We start from the raw sequence: 22,465 nt of genomic DNA on the forward strand, positions 1-22,465 counted from the left end.
TGACCTCCTCACCCTCTCCCCCTTCTTACCTGAAACAAGCCATAAAACCCTCACATGAGGGACCCTACCTATACCTGGAGGAAAGGAGAATTATTATCTCTGAAGACAAAAAGATGCCAAGAAGAATTCCAACAACCAGAACTTGCTGTTTCCCCCAGTTTACTTCAATCACCTCATACTCTTTTACATATCACATTCCTCCATGACTGTCTATTCTTCATCAAACCTAGCATAAAAGTACATAGATCTGTTTCTTTGGGTCTTCATTTCCTCATAAAGGCTCCTTATCATGCAAAACTTATATAAAATAAATTTGTATGCTTTTCTCCTGTTAATCTTTCTCAGTTTAATTTTCATACCCAGCCAGGGACCCTAAGAGGATTGAGGAAAAACTTTTTCCTGCCCTAGCGTTTACCTGCTTAAATCATATTAAAAAAACAATTCCTGGGCGCGGACGACGACGGCGGCGCTGGGGCCGCGGCGCGGTCTCGAGGGGGCAGTCCCCGAGGGGATGGCTTCGCCCCGTCTGCGCTGGGCACCCGAGAGCATTGGGATGCTGTCTATAAGAGAGAACTGCAAACTTTCCAAGAATATGGAGATACAGGAGAAATCTGGTTTGGAGAAGAGAGTATGACTCGACTAATAAGGTGGATGCAGAAACACAAGATTCCATTGGATGCTTCAGTGCTTGATATTGGAACTGGAAATGGTGTTTTCCTGGTTGAACTTGTTGGTACTATTAGTATTCATGTGTTAGAACCAAATTTAAAAATGAAATTAAGAAAAAAATCTTGCAATTGAGGATACTAGCTATCTAAATCCAAAGCAGTAAAGCAGTCGTACCACTTACCTTGAGAAGTCACATGGTACAAAAGGGAGGCTGCATGGGCTATGAGAAAGCACTAAATGAGAAGCCAGGGGACCTGAGTCCTAGTCTTGGCCCTTCTTGCTATTGTCTCAACCTTGAACAAGCCACTTTTTTTTACGGACTTCAGTTCTTTCCTAAAGATTTTGACTAGGTGATTTCTGTTGGTTTCTTCTAGCTCAAAACTCTGGAAATCTGTATGTATAAAAGGAAGATGATTTTTTTTTACATTTCCAGTAGGACATATATCCCTTTTCTTAGGTGAGCATATGGTTTTTGAAGAGTGTTTTGCATATGGTTTGAAAAGAGCATTTTGTCCATGGAACTGAGTTTTGGTACAAGTTCTACTACTAGCTAAACCATCACTGTTAATGCCTGTAGTGTATCATTGCTCTGCCGACTGCTGTGGAGGAGGTGTAAGACTTAGGCTTCATCCTAGATGGTTTTACTGTTTCAGTTTGTAAGGTTATATACGTAACAGTGAAACTTGCTAAGTGACTACCACCTGTCAAGCCTTGTGGTAGGCACTGGCAGTATGAAAATTTAGACCTTGTGCTTGAGTTGTTCACAGTACAATAGAGGATAGACTGACACAGACATAAATAGCTAATGCTGTAGCTTGGTGTATGCAATAATAGATATACTGAGTATAGGAAAGGGAGTGATTTGGGGAAGAGGGGTAAGAAGGGTCTTAGAGGAGCTAATATCCAAGTTGGGTGGAAATTGTGTTGAGTGTGGGTAGAGTGTAAAGAGGGAGAGAATTTCAAGAAGTGGAAACATTATCTAAAGTCATGAAGGTTCTGGCCCTATAAATAATTTGGTAAATTAGAATATAAAGTGCATGTGTGAGATAGACAGAGATGAGGTTTAGATTAAAGGTAGGAGCCATATCATATGCCATGCCTAAGAGCTTAGATTTTACTCTAAGTCTATGGGGAGCCATTAAAATGTTTGAAGCAGTGAAATGTGATTAGAAAAAATTGTAATAAATTTTTTTGAAACGAGGTGCAGCATAAGTACATTAAAGTGTGCAAACCAAAAGAAAAAAATTCCTTTTTATTAATAGCAGTTGATGATGACATTTTTCCTTAGATTTTTTCTCCTGATTACTTACTGAATAAGAATAAATAAATTATAATAAATGTAACAGATAGTAAACCCCTAACTTATACAGAGTGGCATGAATTTTTGGAGGGAGGGGAATTATATATTTTTTAAAACAATTATATTAAAAAAAATTTAGCTGGGAAGCACTATTTATTTATTGGGATTTGCTTTTATCCTGGTATCAATGAGTCCAAATACATTTCTGGTAAAGCTCCAGTCCAACAGACTGACCTTACTCAGAAGGTAAAATAATTCAGTACAGATTCTGTTCTAAAAGCTTCATTTGTATTAATTTATTTAATCTTCACAACATCCCTATTACTATCTCCTTTTACAGATGGGAAAATAAAGCACAAAAAGCATTTAAGTAAACTGTCCAAGACTAGTAAATGAAGCAACAAAGATTTGAACCCAGAAAGCCTAAGGTAATGGCTTAAGCTCCTAACCAGTAAGCTATGCTTTTAGAAAAATTACTTTCTAAATCTCTTGGAGAAAGTTAGTACCATAAGTTTGATTTTTTTAACTTCCCTTTTTTGCAAAATCCTACTTCCTAGCTATTTTATTCCAAGGGAGACTACCTGTGAGGATACTATTGAAAAGATAAAGAAGCATGATCCAGAAGTCTCATCTGCTGTCAACTATTCTCTGTGACTGTAGTTGTCGCCTTATAGTACACTTCTCAAAATTATGAAATTGCTAGAAACAATTTTTTTAAAATAAGCATCCTCCAACTTCCTAATAGGTTTCCCCTTCTGGCCCCAGCAAATTCTTCATACCACTGCCCCAGGAATCAAAGACAGATTATTCTGGTTCTCTGTGATTAACTAAGCTTGGCTAAGGTATTTATTGATAGTCACAGGGTTAACTATAATGCCAGAATCTTGAAACTCAGAAAAGCCTCTAACTTCCTGGCATCCATTTAGTCCCTTACTCTTGGGAATACCAACAATCCTCATCTCTTCTTCATCCTCTCTCTTTAAATGAACACATGTTTCTGGTTCTGTGGAATCTGGGAGATGGACTTTAATTGCATTCTGCAACTCACTTAAGAAGCAGCTAAAACAAAAAAGAGATCAATGAAATTAAAAAAAAAGTATGAAAAATTTCAAGTTAAATTCTGCCTATCTAGGTTAAGGGGAATATCTTGATCTTATTTAAAGAGCAAAATTATCTTACTGACACAGCAGCCTCACCAATCTCTGCATTTTGACCTATCCCTTCTCTCCCAGATGGTGTACAAATAGGTGTCCTTTCACATTAGTGCCAAATGAATGCCAGATGCAGAGTAGAGATCCTGAGCTGAATTAAAAACAATCCCTCTGAATTATCTATAAAATCTACACAAAAGCAACATGAACAAAAACATCTGTGTTCCTATTAGAGACTAATAGAAGAGCTAAGAAAAGCAGCCTTCTGTACTCTAGTCTGGGCAGATAACATAGCAGATTGTTACTTTAGTTCTAGGCACCATATTTTTTTTTTTTTTTTTTTTTTTTATTGCGGTACGCGGGCCTCTCACTGTTGTGGCCTCTCCCGTTGCGGAGCACAGGCTCTGGACGCGCAGGCTCAGCAGCCATGGCTCACGGGCCCAGCCGCTCCGCGGCATGTGGGATCTTCCTGGACCGGGGCACGAACCTGTGTCCCCTGCATCAGCAGGCGGACTCTCAACCACTGCGCCACCAGGGAAGCCCCTAGGCACCATATTTTAAGAGGGACCAATGGCCTAGGGTACATCAACAGCAGAGTTAAAGGGTTTACAATCCATATTATATGTGAAACAGAAGAAATGAGTAGTTTAGTATGGACCTGTGTGTATACTGTTAGAGGTGGGGGTGGATCAAGAAGGCATTAAAATACATGAAGGAGGGTCAAATGTTAAAGAAAATTAGTTTTATTTATTGTAGTTCCAGAAGGAAGAACGAGGAATGGGATTTGGCAGGGTGAGGAGATTTTTGGAAGACAGACTTTTTTTAGTAAATGAAAGTATTAGACAATAACACAAGCAGCCAACAGTGGGATAGACTGCGGCCAAACAGTGAATTTCCCATCACCAGGGCTGCCTAGTCTCCATCTGTTATAGGTATTACAGAGCTGATTAATTTTAGTAGGCAGCTGGACCAGATGACTTCCTGGGGTCCCTTTAATTTCTAATATGCCATGATTCTGAAATGCTGTACATGTTTCTCTTCCTTTCTGACTCAATTTTGTTCTTGTTTTTGTATTTCTTTTGGTTGCTTAACCTTTTATCCGCTTCCCTCTGCTAATAATCATCTCAGCCATGGAGTCAGCCTCTTAAAGTAAGTTTGTTTTTCTTTCACCTCACAAATAAACATCTTTGATGGATGAAAACACAGGAAAGCCATCTAAGCATAGTGTGCTTTCTCAAGTTAATTCCTTTAAGAGTGAGTCCCTTTCATCACTAATTCTAAACAAAACAATTACAAACTATGATAAAAATTATTAGAAAGCGAAAATGAAGAGGCACTGATTAACATGAATGCACATCCAAAATATGCATTTAGCATGTTTAATCATGTCCTCACATGCACTGAAAAAGTAGATACATTCTTCTCTAAGTGCTTTGGGGATTTGTTCCAGGTTAGAAAATGTGTTGACTATTTCAAGGCACTAAATGAACTTACATATCTGAATAAACTCAGATTGCTTATTATTCTCCTCAGTATTTGCAGGTAAATAAGAAAAAACCCTAGTAAATTAGCAACTTCCACAAAATTGCCAATAGTACATGTTGACAGCCAAACTTCAAAACTCTTGTCACTCAGACAAATACTAAGTAATTACGATTTACATTTTAGTTTAGTTAAAAAGAAACTTCCTAATCTTGTCCTCCAGAAAGCAAAGCAATAAAATACAAATATTAACCATAAAACCAAGGGTAAGGAGGAACATTAAATATTGGTGTTTAATGTTAGTGTCTTCACACAGAAAATTCCTAAATTCTTAATAGGACTTTGTTTCAGAAGACAAAACTAAGGCAAAAGAGTAGAAGTGAAAGGGTTGCAGACTGATTCAAAAGGCATGACCTTTTTAACAATGAGAGCTATCAATTGATCATTTTAAGAAACTCCCTGGTACTAGGGCAATTAGGAGGTTGGGAAACCATCTTTTCAGGGGCTGTAAAATACAATCATCTCATGGTAAAAGAGTCCTTCTAATTCTAAGATTCCAGGATTATTTACATTATTACCTTTCCCACTCTGGAAAATCTTCAAGACTCTGCCTTGTAAATGTCACCAACCCAGTAGGTTCTACAAAAGCAATAAAAGAGAAACACACCCAAAATAAGTATTGAGTTTGAAAAGATTATATATATTCAGTAAAAGAATAGGTCTAACACTGGCTGTAAAGCTAATCAGGGAAAACCAAGCTTGGTGCTGGAATACAACAGAAGATTGATTTAAAATAATATTATCCTTACAATAGGAATTATTTCTACAAAATAGTAAATAAGCCCTCCCTAAGACACAAAACTATACAGAAAACAGCACGACAGTAGGATGTGCATGCTGGTACTTTTTGGTTAAGTTTTCCAAACTGAATATACTTTTAAAAAATCCTTGGGGGAAAAAAAGATGCATAATGGATATAGTTTATACAACAAAGACAAACTAAATTTTAATTTGTAAATTCCTCAACAAAAAAGCCTTAACCCTACACCTAAAGACTGGTAAATGTATACACATTTATGTGTTTTATAATAAAATAATATGTCTAAGATTAAAAAAGAAAATTGTTGGCATGTCTTTTGAGGTTGACACAGCTAAACCGAGGGCTTAGACGATATGCAGGTGCTCTATTTAAAGGCACCTTTGCCAGAAGGAGGAATTACTGTATTCTAAGAGGTTAGAGAAGAATGATGACATAGTTTTCAAGGAGCAATAGATATGAGAGGATCAAAATGCAGTAAATTTTAGAGGAGAAGATTCTTTTTTGTTAGATTTACTTTCTTTTTTTTTAAATAGTGGCAAAAGCAAAAAATAAATCATCTGGCCAAAAGAAATTTGTTTGATTCAAATCAAAGAACAAACTAAAAAGGCCAGGCCATTTCTGTTTTCTTCTGTTTAAAAAAAAAAAATGTTCTTAAGCAGAGAGAGCTATGTCAGGAACTATTAGTGATAATGGTGGTAGAGTCCCAGTGAAAGCTTGGCAATCATTTCATTCCTTCGCATGATTCCACATTTCTCTGCTCTCAGTCACAAGCAGCGACAATCCAAAAATCATATGGAGTAGTTACAGTAGAAAACAGAATTTTGTTAACATGAGTTACAAAATATTCTTTAGATGTCTAACTTTCTTTAAGACAAATGGATAGCATAGTTAAAATTCACAAGTCAAATAATTCAAACACTAGAGAAGCAATTCTATTAATAGGAAACTAATGTCTGTGTCATCATTCAATAATTTAGCAGAAAAGTAAGAACATTAAATGTCTCTCATATATACTAGGAGAGACCAAGAGAAATTAAAAAATGAAAATTTCTGGCAAAGCAAGAGAAAAGGAAGAAGAACATGGCTCTTTAGATATAATTAATAACAAAAAAAAAAACCCCTTGAGAATATGCCTACTAACTTTCTTCCATAAAAAGGCACCTTTCACACCAGAATAGGTTATTTTGGTTAATCAAATATTTCCTTTAATAAAATCACAATATATACTGCATATGAGTCATCACTTTTTTTTAAGAACACCCAAATATTTTTTTAATCTTTTATTTATTTTTAATTTTTTCACCACACTGTACAGCATGTGGGATCTTAGTTCCCTGACTAGGGATTGAACCCACACCCCCTGCATTGGAAGTGCAGAGTCTTAACCACTGGACCGCCAGGGAAGTCCCAAGCCATCACTTTTTAAATATTCCATTTATAAGATAGTTTTATCTAAAATTATATTGAAAATAATTCAGAAAGTTCTTTAAAATCTTTCAGTCTCAAGAGCCTCACTACAAATATAAAATATATACTGACATCCTTGAAAAGGTGGTCCTGATGAAATTATATTTTATCAATTCTAAAAAGCATATTTTTCACGTATTAAGTTTCTGAAACTAGGACATATCTCACATAGTCAAAGGTATCTAGCCATTGCTATTGGTCTGCATTAAAGCTGAATTTTTCCAGAGATGTGCATCTGATTCTACCATCATCTGGGGCCACCACCAACCTGAAATCAGTCTGAATTAAATCTTCCATTGTAGGCTTCTGTGGATCACACTGGTAATATGACTTCAGACCTCAGACTTGCGGCTTGTGGTTCAAATTCTGAGGGACGATTTTGTGGGCGCCCTCTCTACCTAGGTTGACACTTGCAGTTTCTTTGTTGTCCCCTTTCTGCATGGCCAAGTTAATTTCTCACTTACTCTTAGACTAAAGGCACAGACTTCTGGTATACCAGCTTTGTAAGAGATATCTCCTACAACTCCCCATCCTGAGTGTTTTTTCCTTTGTAGTGGTACCTAACATAATGAAACTTCTTACCATATATCATGTCCTAGAGTTGATGAAATATGGTACTTTAAATAGGTTTCTATAGTTTCTATTCAGTAGACTCTAGAACTTTCTATAGAAAGTAATTATTAAATTGCAAACCTCTTTTATTCTATTTAGTATTTCCTCCTTAAGCCTGTAGCTTTACATCCTAAAAACCTATAGCATGTCTTACTATATTTCTACAAAGAACCAAATTACCATGTACAGTGAAAAAGTCAGAAAATAAAATGTCTAATTACAATTTATTTGTTCAGCCTAATTCCCAATACTTATGATGATTTAGGGACTTCCCTGGTGGTCCAGTGGTTAAGACTACATGCTCCCAATGCAGGGGCCCAGTGTTCGATGCTGGTCAGGGAACTAGATCCCGCATGCTGCAACTAAAGATCCTGCATGCCACAACTAAAGATCCCGCATGCCACAACCAAAGATCCTGCATGCCACAACTAAAGATCCCGCATGCCACAACCAAAGATCCTGCATGACATAACCAAAGATCCCACGTGCTGCAACTAAAGACCCAGAGCAGCCAAATAAACAAATATTTTTAAAAAATATGTATGATGATTTATAAATTTCTAGTTAAAAAAACAAAATTTTAGCTTTTTCTCTCAAAGTGTTTAAAATCCTAAAATTTGGAAAGGCAAGCTGGCTTTTAGAGCAGACATGCAGGATTTGACTTAACGGACACAAAAGTAAACCCTGAATTACTTAGAAACAGTAATGGAACTCATTCTATTTAGATTTAGAATAGCAAAAAATATACTCATCTTTCTAACAAATTAGTACAAATTCTAATTAGATTTCATGTCTCATAAGCCCCAGTGAGCCTTCACTTTCCTTACTATTTCATTCAGTACAGAGCACAAAACAAAAAATGATAAGCTAAGAAATAACTCCCTGCATGCTGCAACAAAGATCCACGTGCCACAACTAAGACCCGACGCAGCCAAATAAACAAAAACAAACAAAAAACAAAACAGGAAAAAAAAAGAAATAGCCCTCTATCAAAAGAAGCCTATGAATTTTCCCCTTAAATTATCAAAATCCTGATCATTGATTTCTTTTCCCCAAATTTGAACAATGTCCAATAGCAATACATTCAAAAGGAAAAGAATGCCAAGTACACTAGGATGTGAGATTACTTACTAAGGGAAGGATATGAGAAAAATGACCTTAAAATAATTCAGTGATATATTTTAAGACAAACCCACAACTTGGACAACCAGAACTGAAAAGAACTCATTTCACTTGACCTGTTCTACTTAGCAAAAGCAAACTTTTGAGATGTCTGGTTTCCTTTATAATTGATTTGCAGGAAAGGCTACTCATGATAATAGCTAACATTTATTAAGCATGTAACTTCTGATTTAATAGTTACAACTACCCTATGAGGTAAGTTATCATTATTCTTTTATTTTACAGATGAAGAAACTGAGGCTTAGAGATGTTAAGAAACTTGTCTGTGGGTCTGTGATCACCCAGCTCCTAGGATAAGGGTGGCAACACCCATCTATTATTAGCTGGTCACTACCAGCATTGGCTAGACATTTACCACTACTGCCTCAGGTGCTATGATTAGCCTCTGGGAAAAGAAGATGGCTGAGGTACAACAGAGGAAGAAAGACATGTAAACTCTAAGTACAAATACTGTTTTATAAGAATTCTACAAAGGGCATAAAGGAGGCACAAAAGAGAGGGGTGAGTAGGAAGGCAATGAATTGGTTAACCTCTGCAAATAAACTAATTGTAATAGTCAATGTTTCTTTAAATAAAGAATACCTAAAATGTATCTCCTAGTCAATATACTTTCTTTTGAAAGTATTAATTTACTATTTTTATTCATGAACATCCATCAGCGTATGTAACGCTAGTCTAATTTCAGAGTATATAAAAGCCACACACATTCATAGCACACATTTACATATACACACAACAAATGCATAAAATCTAGATATTGAATTATTATTGTTTTAATGTGGTTTGGGCAGGAAAGTGTACTTTAAACACAAAATGTTTTTGACCTGTCTGAACTGTCCCCCTCAGTGACAAAAATTACAGTAAGAATGAAAGGAATGTACTTTTCTCTGTGACTCTTCTAAAGTAGCAGAAGAGTGTTTTAAGCTTCTCTGGTTTCCTTGATGAACGTCCTTCAAATAACCTGAAAGAGATCGAAAATAAAAGAGGGTAAGGATGATTCTAAATGACTTAATGATTCACAGAAAACTAAATCTATACTGCTACCAAGTAATAAAAGAAGTAATTCTTCCAGAAGGCAATTCTGTAATGACAGAAAACTGGGAAACTGTTTGGATTCAAACAGCATCTGGAGAGGACTGAGACCAACTAGAACCAGGCTTCTTCAAAGTTGTTCATGTCAGATGGCACTCTCTACTAACAACCACGTTCCTCTTTCTGTGGGGCACCATCTGGTCCCCCAAAGTCAATTAGGCCAGTGAGTTAATGCTTGATCATGGCAAATACTATATATAATTCATAATATTACCAGGTAGTTAAATGATTGAACGAAAATGGTATCTGAAAAAAAATCCACATGACTGTTTGGGAGTGGGGTGCGGCTAGGACAACAACAAGCAGGTATGACAAGATACTGGCGGACTGACCAATCCTTGGTGATTAAACACATATACCCTTCGTAAGGTAACCAAAACAATGCCTACCCTTTGTCATCCAGTTTCCAGCAACCTGGACTTGCACTACTTAATTTAGTTTTCTTTGAAATGACATGGCATTGTTATTGGTAACACATAATGCAATTTACCCTGAGGAAAGAAAAGCAAGGCTTTGAAAGCATATGACCTGAGTAAGTAGTTCACCAAAAGATTTCTAACACAAAAGCATGCTTTCAGGCACAAGATCTAGCTTTACAAAAGCATTTAAAAATTGCAAAGAAATTCTGTGGCTATAAACAATGAAGTATTAGTCATCTGCTTCTAGTCATATATTCTTGCTCTAAAACCAGAAACCCTTCAAGTAAAAGTCCACTTTAATAAGTGCTGAAATGGGTAAAAATTTTCATGATTAGAAAATCAAGCTTATGCAACTGTGCAGAGAGGGAAAAGTTAATTCTATGAGAAAATCCTATTGAGCAAATGAAATGAATTAGGAAAAGGGAAGGAAATGTAGATTTCAAATGATCCTGTTTCCAATGATCTGAAATTCTTTATTCAGGGTCAATTTCTGAGAAAACAATTTACATGAATACTTATTTCCTGAAAAGAATGCTAATTGTCAGAAAGCATTTTAACAAAATCTGAAATCTAATTAATGTTTAAAAGTAGTCTGAGTGCCTATGTGAAAATTTTTTCTCATCTAAAAAACTGTATTTTCTAAAATGTTTATAACAAATACTCTTAAAATCCAGCTGCCTGCTGAAAGAAAGAATCTTTGAGAACACAGGTTTCAGTTCGGTTTCTTCTGCAAAATGTCAGCCAGAATAGAGCTTGTTTAAATCAAAATGACCGTCAAAATGAAGAAGCCACTTGGCAGTTTAATTAAACATCCTGTATCAAATAAATATGATTTACCGAATGAATACCTTGGGATCCATTGCAAAATCCCTTTCTAGGTTTACTACTTAGTAGAGGGAATCAGGATAAATACAAAGGCAGCTATCACCTTTTTTTAGAGATGAACTGATGTACTTACTATACAACTCAATTAAGGGGAAAAAGTTCCTCTTCCGTAGAACTGTTGCATAATGAGTGAAAATGGCTATTGCCCTTAAGAAATAATTCCCCCAAACGTAAAAAGCATCCCTAGCTTCAGCATGTGATCATTTATTTATAAAATCACACAAAAGTTAACATATTTAATAACCATGATGGCAAATTATTAACCTTAGGAGACTCCTGGGACTACATATTTATTACCTTAGCAATATGGACCTTCCTGGAAAGATTATATGTCTGTTATTATCACTCACTACAAATGAGCACTACTGTTTATTTTACAGGTCCAAATCTTATAGGTACAAATCAAGCAGAATCTCAATGCATTCTCTTTCTTCATTGCTCCAAGTCTAATTTCAAGTCACTATGCAACCAAATATGCTTTCCATCTTCCTGATGGAGAGTGTGTGTGGGGTGGCGTCTGGGACACAACAGGGAGGTAGAAAATAAGGCAAGATGAAGCAGGTTTAAAACCTTTGCATCAATTCTCAGATTTCGCTTTGTAAAATTTTAAAGTACCACGAATAGCCACCTAAATAAAATGAGTTATTCTGGTATGGAAGCAAGTGAAAATAACATAAAAACACAGGCAATCTGCATGAGAGAAAGCCACAAGAGTGATGTACTATCTGAAGGACAGCGTTTGGGGTGGCGGCGGGGGAAGGGGTGGTGGTGGTGGGGAGATAGACAAAGGGACTGAGGACAGAGCCCAAGAAAGGAAGAGACAGAAAGATGGGGCTGGAAAGACAGAGAGAAGAGAAAGAGAAGACAGAAGGAGGGTATGAGAGACAGAAACTCGCAGAGAAAGACACTCAGAGAGACGAACAGAAAAAGACAGAGACTCAGAGAGAATAAGACCTTCTCATAATAATCAAGCACCATCCAATTTTTTTTTAACCCCTCAACACCATTTTTTGTTGTTGTTGTTAATATAGATTTTCAAGTCCTGGGTATTTTTTTTTTTTGGCCGTGCTGCACGGCATGTGGGATCTGTTTCAAGACCATGGATCAAACCTGCACCCCCTGCAGTAGAAGCATGGAGTCTTAACCACTGGACCGCCAGGGAAGTCCCTGGATCCCTGGGTATGTATATTTGAAGGCATATTTTGAGTCAGCAGGCGTGCATGTAAACATGCACATAAACTAGGCCATAATAACCCCTCCACATGTAGGGGAGACATTTTAGCATTTAACCGAATGATAATTACAGATTATTAAAGAAAATAAACAGAAAAAGCCAGTTGGGCAACCTCACTCTTGTTCTAAACAAAACTTTTATTTTCAAGGGAATAAGTCAATCAAGGGTCAGCTACTTATTAACTGGTGTTTTTCTTTCCATACATATAAAGAGAAACATAGTTTAATAAAATCTTTCCCTGAATGGAATATTGATAACATTACCAGAATTGGATTCTAGACACACACATACTCCCATGTGAGTTCAAGTTAAGGATTAATCCTATTAGTATACAGTAAATCAAACCTAAAGCACTATAACCTCCACTTTAAAGTGGAAGCAAATGATAATCCGGAACCCAGCCAGAAAGTCATTCTTGGCTTTTCTGTGAAGCACTGTGCCATATGGCCCTGACAGCATTTTCAATCCACGGAACAGACAGATGTAAAAGCCTCCTGGGCTGACCACTGCTGCAACCCACAATTAATCTCTGACCATCAGTTTCTAAGCAATCTCAGAAGCATCGATGCTAATCACATTGGAAGCCTTTATAAGAATGTTTAGGCCCAGAAAGGCAAGCAGGGGAAAAGGTCAGGGGTATTTAACATAACTAAGCAGGGCTGGAAGAACACAACGATAAATAAAAAAGGGAAGACTTATTCAATTTATTGACGTCAGCTTGCCACCACAAACTCTTACCATTTTTCTTATTCAATCAACTGGCTAGCCTTTTGAGACTAAATACACTCACACACACACACACAACTCCTAACTGGCAGAAACTATAATCATAAACAGCAATTATGCAAAAGAAAACATGACAACAACAAAATGCTCCATAATCTGCTTACCAAATGGCTCATCAAATTAGGTAGTTGATCTTTCATAAACCACACGAAAAAGGGGAACTATTGGTTGTTTTTCATTTCTGGAGTACACACAGAGCATTTTGCTCTTGAGAGGAAGTGAGACATAACGAAACAGCAATGAGTTTGAACAGAAGACAGTGTTCAAGTCCCACTTCTGCTACAGGTCATTTACTCTCACTGAACCTATTAGTATAGAAGCTTCCCAACTAGAAACTTCCAGAGATAGAATCAAAGTGAGCTGCCAATAGACAGCATCAATGATCGCGAATAGTTGCGGTTGTTGGCTGTTTTCGGCTTATGAAAACACATTCATCTCACTGAGAGACAAGTGCAGACATCCTGACTGCTGAGGATTCCCTAAAACAATTGTGGAAACTACCACAGGTTTCACCTGCCTTAATTAATTTTCAGTGTTCTGGTGACCAAAAGAACATCCATCAGCCAGGAAGACAAGAGCATGCCTGGTTTCAAATCTTCAACAGACCTACCTACTTAAACTTTTATTTGGTAAAAATGCTACCGGGATATTGCAAGCTTAAATCCCTCATGGTCATTCTGGACTGGAAATAATTCTTACAGATCAAGGATTATCTCTAGGGATAATTCTAATTTCCGACTACCTATGATGTAAAAAACTATTAATCTGATTCATTCAAAAAGAGGCTATAGGGCTTCCCTGGTGGCGCAGGGGTTAAGAATCCGCCTGCCAACGCAGCAGACACGGGTTTGAACCCTGGTCCAGGAAGATCCCACATGCCGCGGAGCGACTAAGCCCGTGTGCCACAACTACTGAGCCTGCGCTCTAGAGCCCGTGAGCCACAACTACTGAGCCCACGTGCCACAACTACTGAAGCCCATGCTCTGCAACAAGAGAAGCTACCGCAATGAGAAGCCTGCTCACTGCAACGAAGAGTAGCCCCCGCTTGCTCCAACCAGAGAAAAGCCCGCACACAGCAACGAAGACCCAACACAGCCAAAGATAGATAAATAAACAAAATTATTTATTTATTTATTTATTTTAAAAAGAGTCCACTGATATGATGCACCGAAAAGGACACAAAATCAGTTCTCTGCTATTTCTGTCAAAAATTCAGTGACCTCCATTTGTGAAAAAAATGTCAGTCAAAACCAGACTGAAGAACATACTACAAAATAACTGACGAGTAGTCTTCAAAAGTATCAAAGTCATGAAAGAAAAGGTAAAACGAAATAAAAGGGTAGAGGAGACTTAGAAAACTACAGTGTCCCTCCTTACCTGTAGGAAATCCAAGACTCCCCGGTGGCTGCCTAAAACCTCGGACAATATGGAACCCTATGTATACTATGTTTTTCCCTATAGATATATACCTAATGATAAAGTTTAATTTATAAATTAGGCAAAGTAAGACATTAACAACAATAACTAATAATAAAGTAGAACAATTATACTAATATACTGTAATAAAAGTTATGTGAATGTGGTCTCTAGCTTTCAAAATATCCTATTGTACATATTTAATGCCTTTTCCATCTTAACTAAGCACTTATCACACATATTGGCCATAACTTGTGCAGTTTGAGGTGTAACAGCAAAACTACCATTAATTTCTTTTCCTTCTTCTTAATTCCATGGACAGAAGCACTTCACAGCTTTTCTTTGTCATATCCCAACTGCCATCATCACTACTCCTCTGCTTGGGGTCCATTATTAAGTAAAATAAGGGTTACTTGAACACAAGCACTGTGATGCCTCAATAGCTGATCTGATAACCAAGATAGGCTACTAAGTGACTAACAGGTGGGATACGCTGGACAAAGGGATGATTCATGTCCTGGATGGGAAGGAGTGGGACAGTACAAGATTCCATCATGCTACTCAGAATGGTGTGCAATTTAAAACTTACAAATTGTTTGGAATTCTCCATTTAATATTTTCAGACTGTGGTTGACTGTAGGTAACTGAAACCATGGAAAGCGAGCCACAGATAAGAAGGGACTACTGTAGGGGCTTCCCTGGTGGTGTAGTGGATAAGACTCCACGCTCCCAGTGCAGTGGGCCCAGGTTCAATACCTGGTCAGGGAACTAGATCCCACATGCATGCCGCAACTAAGAGTATGCATGCCACAACCAAGAAGCCCACATGCCACAACTAAGGAGACCATGTGCTGCAACTAAGGAGCCTGCCTGTTGCAACTAACACCCCACACAACCAAATAAATAAATAAATATAAAAAATTTTAAAAATAAATTAAATAAATGGTCTTTAAAAAAAAAAGAGGGGACTACTGTAAACACAGTGTGGGATACTGGGAGGATTCTGGATCAGAAAAATACAGTACAAAAACTCTTGGAATTCAAATAAGGTCTGTAGTTCAGTTAACAGTATTATACCAATGTTGATTTCCTGGTTTTGATAACTTTACTATGGTTACAAAGTATGGTTACATAGTAATATTAACATAAGGGGAAGTTAGGAGAGTTGTATTCAAGAACTCTCAGTACTATTTCTGCAACTTTTTTACACATCTAAAATTCATTAGAAATAAAGTTTTTAACGAGACAACATTAAAAAGGTAAACTAAAATAAGTGGCATTACCATACCCATCAACTTTGAACACAAAAACAGAATGGCAAACAGAACTTTGTCAACTTTGAGCAAAGTCATGTGACTTTGCTCCATCACTACATCTCCTTCTCTGTACCCTGTCCACACTGCCCCACCCCTCAGAGGCAGGAGATGGGGATTAGAGGAAGGTAATGGAGGAGGACATTACACACAGTCTACTGGGAAAGAGGAGCATATACTGGAACAATTTTCTGAAGGCCCGCTCCTGACATTAGAGGAAAAACCCCTCACATTTTACTCACAGATCCCATAAAGATAATTCTCAGGTGAAAAACAGAGATGGGGGGGTGGAGGGTGGGGTTGGAAGGAGGGAAAAAACAATATTCATTTGCCAAGAAGATTTTACAATGTTTTTGTTTGTGTAAATAATGGAGAAAGTAATAATGTGGGAAAATAGCTAGAATCTAAAACTTTATCAACCTTCATAATACGTTACTTTAATCAAATAATTTAAACATTATTTTGTCTTTTAAAAAATATTAGATTAATAAATTAATCACGTCTATAAAAAGTCAAAGTCAACTTTCACTTTTGCTTTTTGTCTTAAGAACTGTATTTTCAAGTCTCATAAGACAGTCAGTCTCATGACTCTAAACTCACTCTTCACAGAAAGGAGTACTCGTACTCCAGCTTTAACATTATTTCAGCATACAAAGAATATAATGTACAACAAATGTTCTGTGACTAAATAATCACACCGAACAGGCATAAGGAATTCAGGGCACTTAGAGGAGGAGGACAACCTGACAGGGTGGAAAGAACATGTGCCTTGGAGTAAGACAGACCTGAGACTAAACATTAGCTCTGTGACTTACTGGCTCCTGGACCCAAAGCAAGTTTTGTTAACCATGAACTTTAATTATCTTGCCTGCAAAACAGCAAAAATGTCACTTAACTCACTGTATTGTAAAGATTAAATTAGATAATTGTACATAAAATGTTTGGCAAATCACTCAATGCCAACCTTCTCCATTTTAATGTTAAAAAGGTGTTCGCTGAAAACATACCGATTGAAGTTAATATCTGGATAACTAGAATACTCCGATTTCATCTTAGCATTGCGCCGTGGAAACGTGCAGAAGAAAGCATTAGCTAAAAGACTAGCAATCTGTTCCTGTGACATTGTGATGGAATGATTCATCTTCTGTTTCAGGAGCGGTATTGGCTGATAGAGGAAACACAAATACAGACAAGAAGAGCAATAATTAGTTTAGCAATTTCAAAAGCAGAGGCACCAAATTGCATTTGCTAAATTAAGGTAGGAATAATTTCAGGCCACTCTTGAATCCTTAAATCAGCAATAGTGTTGAAGTCAAGAGCAGTTCATCAAGGATGATTGGGAAAATGTACTTGTTTGACAAAGTGCAGATTTCTAATCAATAATAATGATAGCGAGAGAACACAAAACATTACTGGTATTAGTGAAAAACGAGATTCCTTTAGCAAGTAAGAAATAAAAACACATTACACATGTAATGAAAAATTAAAACAAAGGATGGAACAGAAATATGTAATGTTGAGTTTAGCTACTACTGCATATGCTAAATTTTGTTCTCACTTATATTAAAGATTATTGGACAGAGCAATTTTTCTATTTCAGTCCCAAAGAAAATGATCTAAGGAAAATAATTCAATAAATAAGTCTTTTCCTTCTAATTTTGAATCACACTTCTCATTGACAATTTATAAGACCCAAATCTAATTTTATTAAAGCAATTAATGGAACATGTGTACACAGACTTATTTATGTATAACCTGTAAGAATACAGGCATTTCCTACATAATCATTTCAAGTCAAGGAAGATGCAGGACGTTTCTCCCTCAAGTTTTTTACATCTGAAATGTCTTCAAGTTATACCAAACCCAAATTGACTAACCTTTTATTTTTAGTATATTCCACAGGACCTGAGTATTGTGTTCAGTGAGTTTTATTCTATTTTAAATGTTTAAACTGTATGTTTTTAAAGACATGCTGGGAAAGCCAAAGACCAACTGCCAACTTACATCAGTTGTTAAATTTCAAAATGCTCCAACATAAAATTTAGAGACGCTTTTCCTATTCCCTTTAATAAGACCCACAACTAAGAATCCTGGATATCTACTTTAATTCAAAACAGTCTGCATAGAGAACTGTCCTGATCATATCTCAGGAATCAACACTCAAAACGAAACTGAGGAAAGGCAGGCAAGACAAATCAACTATAACAATTAGCTTTTCTCTAAGTAACAGAAAACATACATCATTGCTAGAATAAGAGTTTGCTAGAAAAAGAAAATGCTAAACTTACAGTTCAACTATTTGCCTTGGGAAAATACAAAAGTAAACAAACAGGAAGTATCAAGAATTTATTTTCATTAGGGTATCCAAAATTCTCTCCTTTTAGGCCTTAGCAAACACCAGTTCTAAGAAAGAAGCAATAGAGAGCTCACATTGATCTTCATTTTCCTTCCTATACATTTATTTACAGCCCAGCCATGAGTCTAGAAAAGGTGACAAAGTATCAATGGCTTAAAGCACACTGTTCCTTGGTTTTAGTAAGAAATGAGTTTTTAACTACCATTTACCAGGTTATCCACAAAAATGATTTTAGGCTTAATGGACTTTAAACACAAACATTTCTTGTTTCCCAAATAACTAAATAAGTATAATTTAAAATATAATAAGTTATTTTTTCTCCTGGTGAGGAGAAATGCCTGAAAGTTAATACTTGGGGAAAACTAGAGGATGTAAATCTTATCATCGAGTACTCAGCTAGGTAAAATAAGACAATGGTTAATATGAATGAAGACCTCTCATCAGAAAGAGAAATTAAGGAAACAATCCCACTCACCCTTGCAACAAAAAGAATAAAATACCTAGGAATAAACCCACCTAGGGAGGTAAAAGACCTGTACTCAGAAAACTATAAGACACTGATGAAAGAAATCAAAGATGACACAAACAGATGGAGAGATATACCGTGTTCTTAGATTGGAAGAATCAATATTGTGAAAATGACCATACCGAAAGCAATCTACAGATTCAATGCAATCCCTATCAAATTACCAATGGCAATTTTTACAGAACTTGAACAAAAAAATCTTAAAATTTGTATGGAGACACAAAAGACCCCTAATAGCCAAAGCAATCTTGAGGAAAAAATATGGAGCTGGAGGAATCAGACTCCCTGACTTCAGACTACACTACAAAGCTACAGTAATCAAGACAATATGGTACTGGCACAAAAACAGAAATATAGATCAATGGAACAGGATAGAGAACCCAGAGGTAAACCCACTCACCTATGGTCAACTAATCTATGACAAAGGAGGCAAGGATATACAATGGAGAAAAGAGGGTCTCTTCAATAAGTGGTGCTAGGAAAACTGGACAGCTACATGTAAAAGAATGAAATTAGAACACTCCCTAACACCATACACAAAAATAAACTCAAAATGGATTTGAGACCTAAATGTAAGACCGGACACTATAAAACTCTTAGAGGAAAACATTGGAAGAACACTCTTTGACATAAATCACAGCAAGATCTTTTTTGATCCACCTCCTAGAGTAATGGAAATAAAAACAAAACAAAAAAAAACAAATGGGACCTAATGAAACTTCAAAGCTTTTGCACAGTAAAGGAAACCATAAACAAGATGAAAAGACAACACTCAGAATGGGAGAAAATATTTGCAAACGAATCAACAGACAAAGGATTAATCTCCAAAATATATAAACAGCTCATGCGGCTCAATATTAAAGAAACAAACAACCCAATCCAAAAATGGGCAGAAGACCTAAATAGACATTTCTCCAAAGAAGACATACAGATGGCCAAGAAGCACATGAAAACCTGCTCAACATCACTAATTATTCGAGAAATGCAAATCCAAACTACAAGGAGGCATCACCTCACACCAGTCAGAATAGGCATCTTCAGAAAATCTAAAAACGACAAATGCTGGAGAGGGTGTGGAGAAAAGGGAACCCTCTTGTGCTGTTGGTGAGAATGTAAACTGATACAGCCACTATGGAGAACAATATGGAGGTTCCTTAAAAAACCAAAAATAGAATTACCATATGGCCCAGCAATCCCACTACTGGGCATATACCCTGAGAAAACCATAATTCAAAAAGACACATGCACCCCAATGTTCATTGCAGCACTATTTACAATAGTCAGGTCATGGAAGCAACCTAAATGCCCGTTGACAGACGAATGGATAAGAAGATGTGGTAAATATATACAGTGGAATATTAGCCATAAAAAGGAACGAAATTGGGTCATCTGTGGAGATGTGGATGGACCTAGAGACTGTCATACAGAGTGAAGTAAGTCAGAAAGAGGAAAACAAACATCATATATTAATGTGTATATGTGGAATCTAGAAAAATGGCACAGATGAACCAGTTTGCAAGGCAGAAATAGAGACACAAATGTAGCAAACAAACGTAGGGACACCTGGGGGGAAAGGAGTGGGAGGGTGGGATCAACTGGGAGATTGGGATTGACATATATACACTAATATGTATAAAATAGATAACTAATAAGGACCTGCTGTATAAAAAATTAATTAATTTAAAAAAGCATGAATGAAGATCTTTCAAAAAGTTCATGTCCAAAATTTGTTTCCTTTAATTTTTTTTTTTTTTTTTTTGCAGTACACGGGCCTCTCACTGTTGTGGCGTCTCGTTGCGGAGCACAGGCTCCGGACGTGCAGGCTCAGCGGCCATGGCTCACGGGCCTAGCCGCTCCACGGCACGTGGGATCTTCCGGGACCGGGGCACAAACCCGTGTCCCCTGCATCGGCAGATGGACTCTCAACCACTGTGCCACCAGGGAAGCCCCCTTTAATTTAATTTTTATAAATCTAAAATTTACCTTTTAGATTTGGCCTAGAGAACATTAATATGATAAATCATTAAATAATAACATATGCAATTTAACTTGCCAAAGATATATTTCGATAACAAATTGAAATGTTAACTTTCACAGCAGAGTTTTACCTTTTAGTCGAGGGCAGAGGACAAAATTAAAATGTTCTCCCATTAGTACACTAATGGGAGGACAAAGTTGTTTTAAGCCAGGAAAAAGAGATGGGCGCCGTGAATCTGATTTTGGTTCCACCCACTGACTTGTTATAGATTACAAACTTGGGTGCTTTTGAATACACATCTCATTAAGTACAACAGGGAAACCTTCTCTATAAAGCATGAAAGGAAGAGAAGAGGAAAAAGTGATTCCTATCTAAAGGCTATATTCGGTTAATTATGAACTACAGTGAATTAAAAAAGCATTTAATTAAGCACTATGTTAGACCTGGGGACACAAAGATGATCCCCCTTCAGGGAGAATATAATCTAGGGGAGGAGACATATAAAAACATAAATTACAAAATAATGTGCTACTAAGTATGATTCGAGTGCTACAGGAGTGATAAACTTTGGCTGGGAGAGGTAGGAAAGGCTTCACAAGGGGCAGAACCTAAGAGGTAGTGAGAAATTTTACTACATAAGGAAAAAAGCAAGGAGAAAAAGAGAAAAGAATGAACATGAAACATAAGCAAGCAAATAACTTCCAAAATAAACAACAAGAAGTTGAGTTTTAAAACATTTTCTCTGCCCAGTAGAAAAACTTATTTCAGACACAATGAATTAATGAGGTGAAATTACAGTTACCTAAAATTGGAAATATCACAGTACAATGCTAACAAATATGGCACACGGAAAAACATTAGTGGTTCTCAGCATTTGGACTCAGGCATTCAGACACGGCTTTTGGTTGCTCCAATGACCATGCTTGTGTTTTTTGTGCTGTTCCAATGACAGACTGCAATGTGTGGGACCATCCTACACATTCAGAAATTGCTCTGCCCCAAATGTCCCTAGGGCCCCTGTGGATCAACAGTGTTAGGAGAAACTTGGCTAGCATCCATGCAGCCAGGGGGCTGGCCCTAGAAATAAATGACAGAGGCGAATTCAAGCTACTGTTGTGAGAAACACAGGAAAAAGATTATGAAGAACAAACCAACAACCTCTTATAATTACATCTACAAATTCTTTGATACTCTCCCCCCTTGAGAGGCAGAGTCTAATTAGCCTCTCCTTGAGTATGAGCTAGATTTATTGACTAAATTCTAATGCAGAGAAAGAATAGTGAAAGCGATAGTGTGTGCCTTCAGAAACGAGGTCAAAAAGGCACTGGCCTCTTCCTGTCTCTCTCCTTTGGGTGGTTTTTTCTGGGGAAGTTAGCAACCATGTCACGAGGATACCCCAACAGCCTACAGAGAGCCCCACAGCAAGGAGCTGAGGCATTCTGCCAGCAGCCATGTGAGTGAGCCAACTGAGAAGTGGCTCCTCCAGCTTCAGTCAAACCTTCAGATGACTGCAGCCCTGGCCAACACCCTGACTGCAACCACAAGAGAGATCCCGAGCCAGAACCAGTCAGCTAAGCTGCTCCCAAATTCCCAACAGAAACTGAGATAATAAATGTTTCCTGTTTTAAACCACTAAATTTTGAGGTAGTTTGTTATGTAGCAATAAATAATACACTCCCACACAAAACAAAATAATACCAGATTCTTTCTTTTATTTTTAAAAGTTAAGAATGTATCATGAACTCATTTCTTATACAATACACTACTTTGGGGGAGA

General features: G+C 37.0%; 1 protein-coding gene and 1 pseudogene across 2 annotated transcripts in view; one reads left to right on the forward strand and one right to left on the reverse strand.

Annotated features, from left to right (window-relative positions):
- The window catches only part of PARG (poly(ADP-ribose) glycohydrolase), a gene marked incomplete at its 3' end in the record, with an annotated part of 108,883 nt that overhangs the window by 37,926 nt on the left and 48,492 nt on the right, over positions 1-22,465 (reverse strand). The window contains exons 9-11 of the mRNA XM_079717639.1: positions 16,836-16,993; positions 9,565-9,644; positions 5,181-5,241 (exon numbers count right to left, since the gene is read on the reverse strand). Coding sequence (XP_079573765.1) covers positions 5,181-5,241; positions 9,565-9,644; positions 16,836-16,993 — 299 coding nt within the window. The remainder of the gene's footprint in view (positions 1-5,180; positions 5,242-9,564; positions 9,645-16,835; positions 16,994-22,465) is intronic.
- LOC307069530 (EEF1A lysine methyltransferase 2-like) lies at positions 442-1,130 on the forward strand (annotated as a pseudogene). The gene is made up of 2 exons: positions 442-733; positions 1,044-1,130. The product of its transcript is annotated as an EEF1A lysine methyltransferase 2-like (transcript).

Source organism: Hyperoodon ampullatus (genome assembly GCF_949752795.1).
Source record: "Hyperoodon ampullatus genome assembly, chromosome: 1".
Classification (NCBI taxonomy): Eukaryota; Metazoa; Chordata; class Mammalia; order Artiodactyla; family Ziphiidae; genus Hyperoodon; species Hyperoodon ampullatus.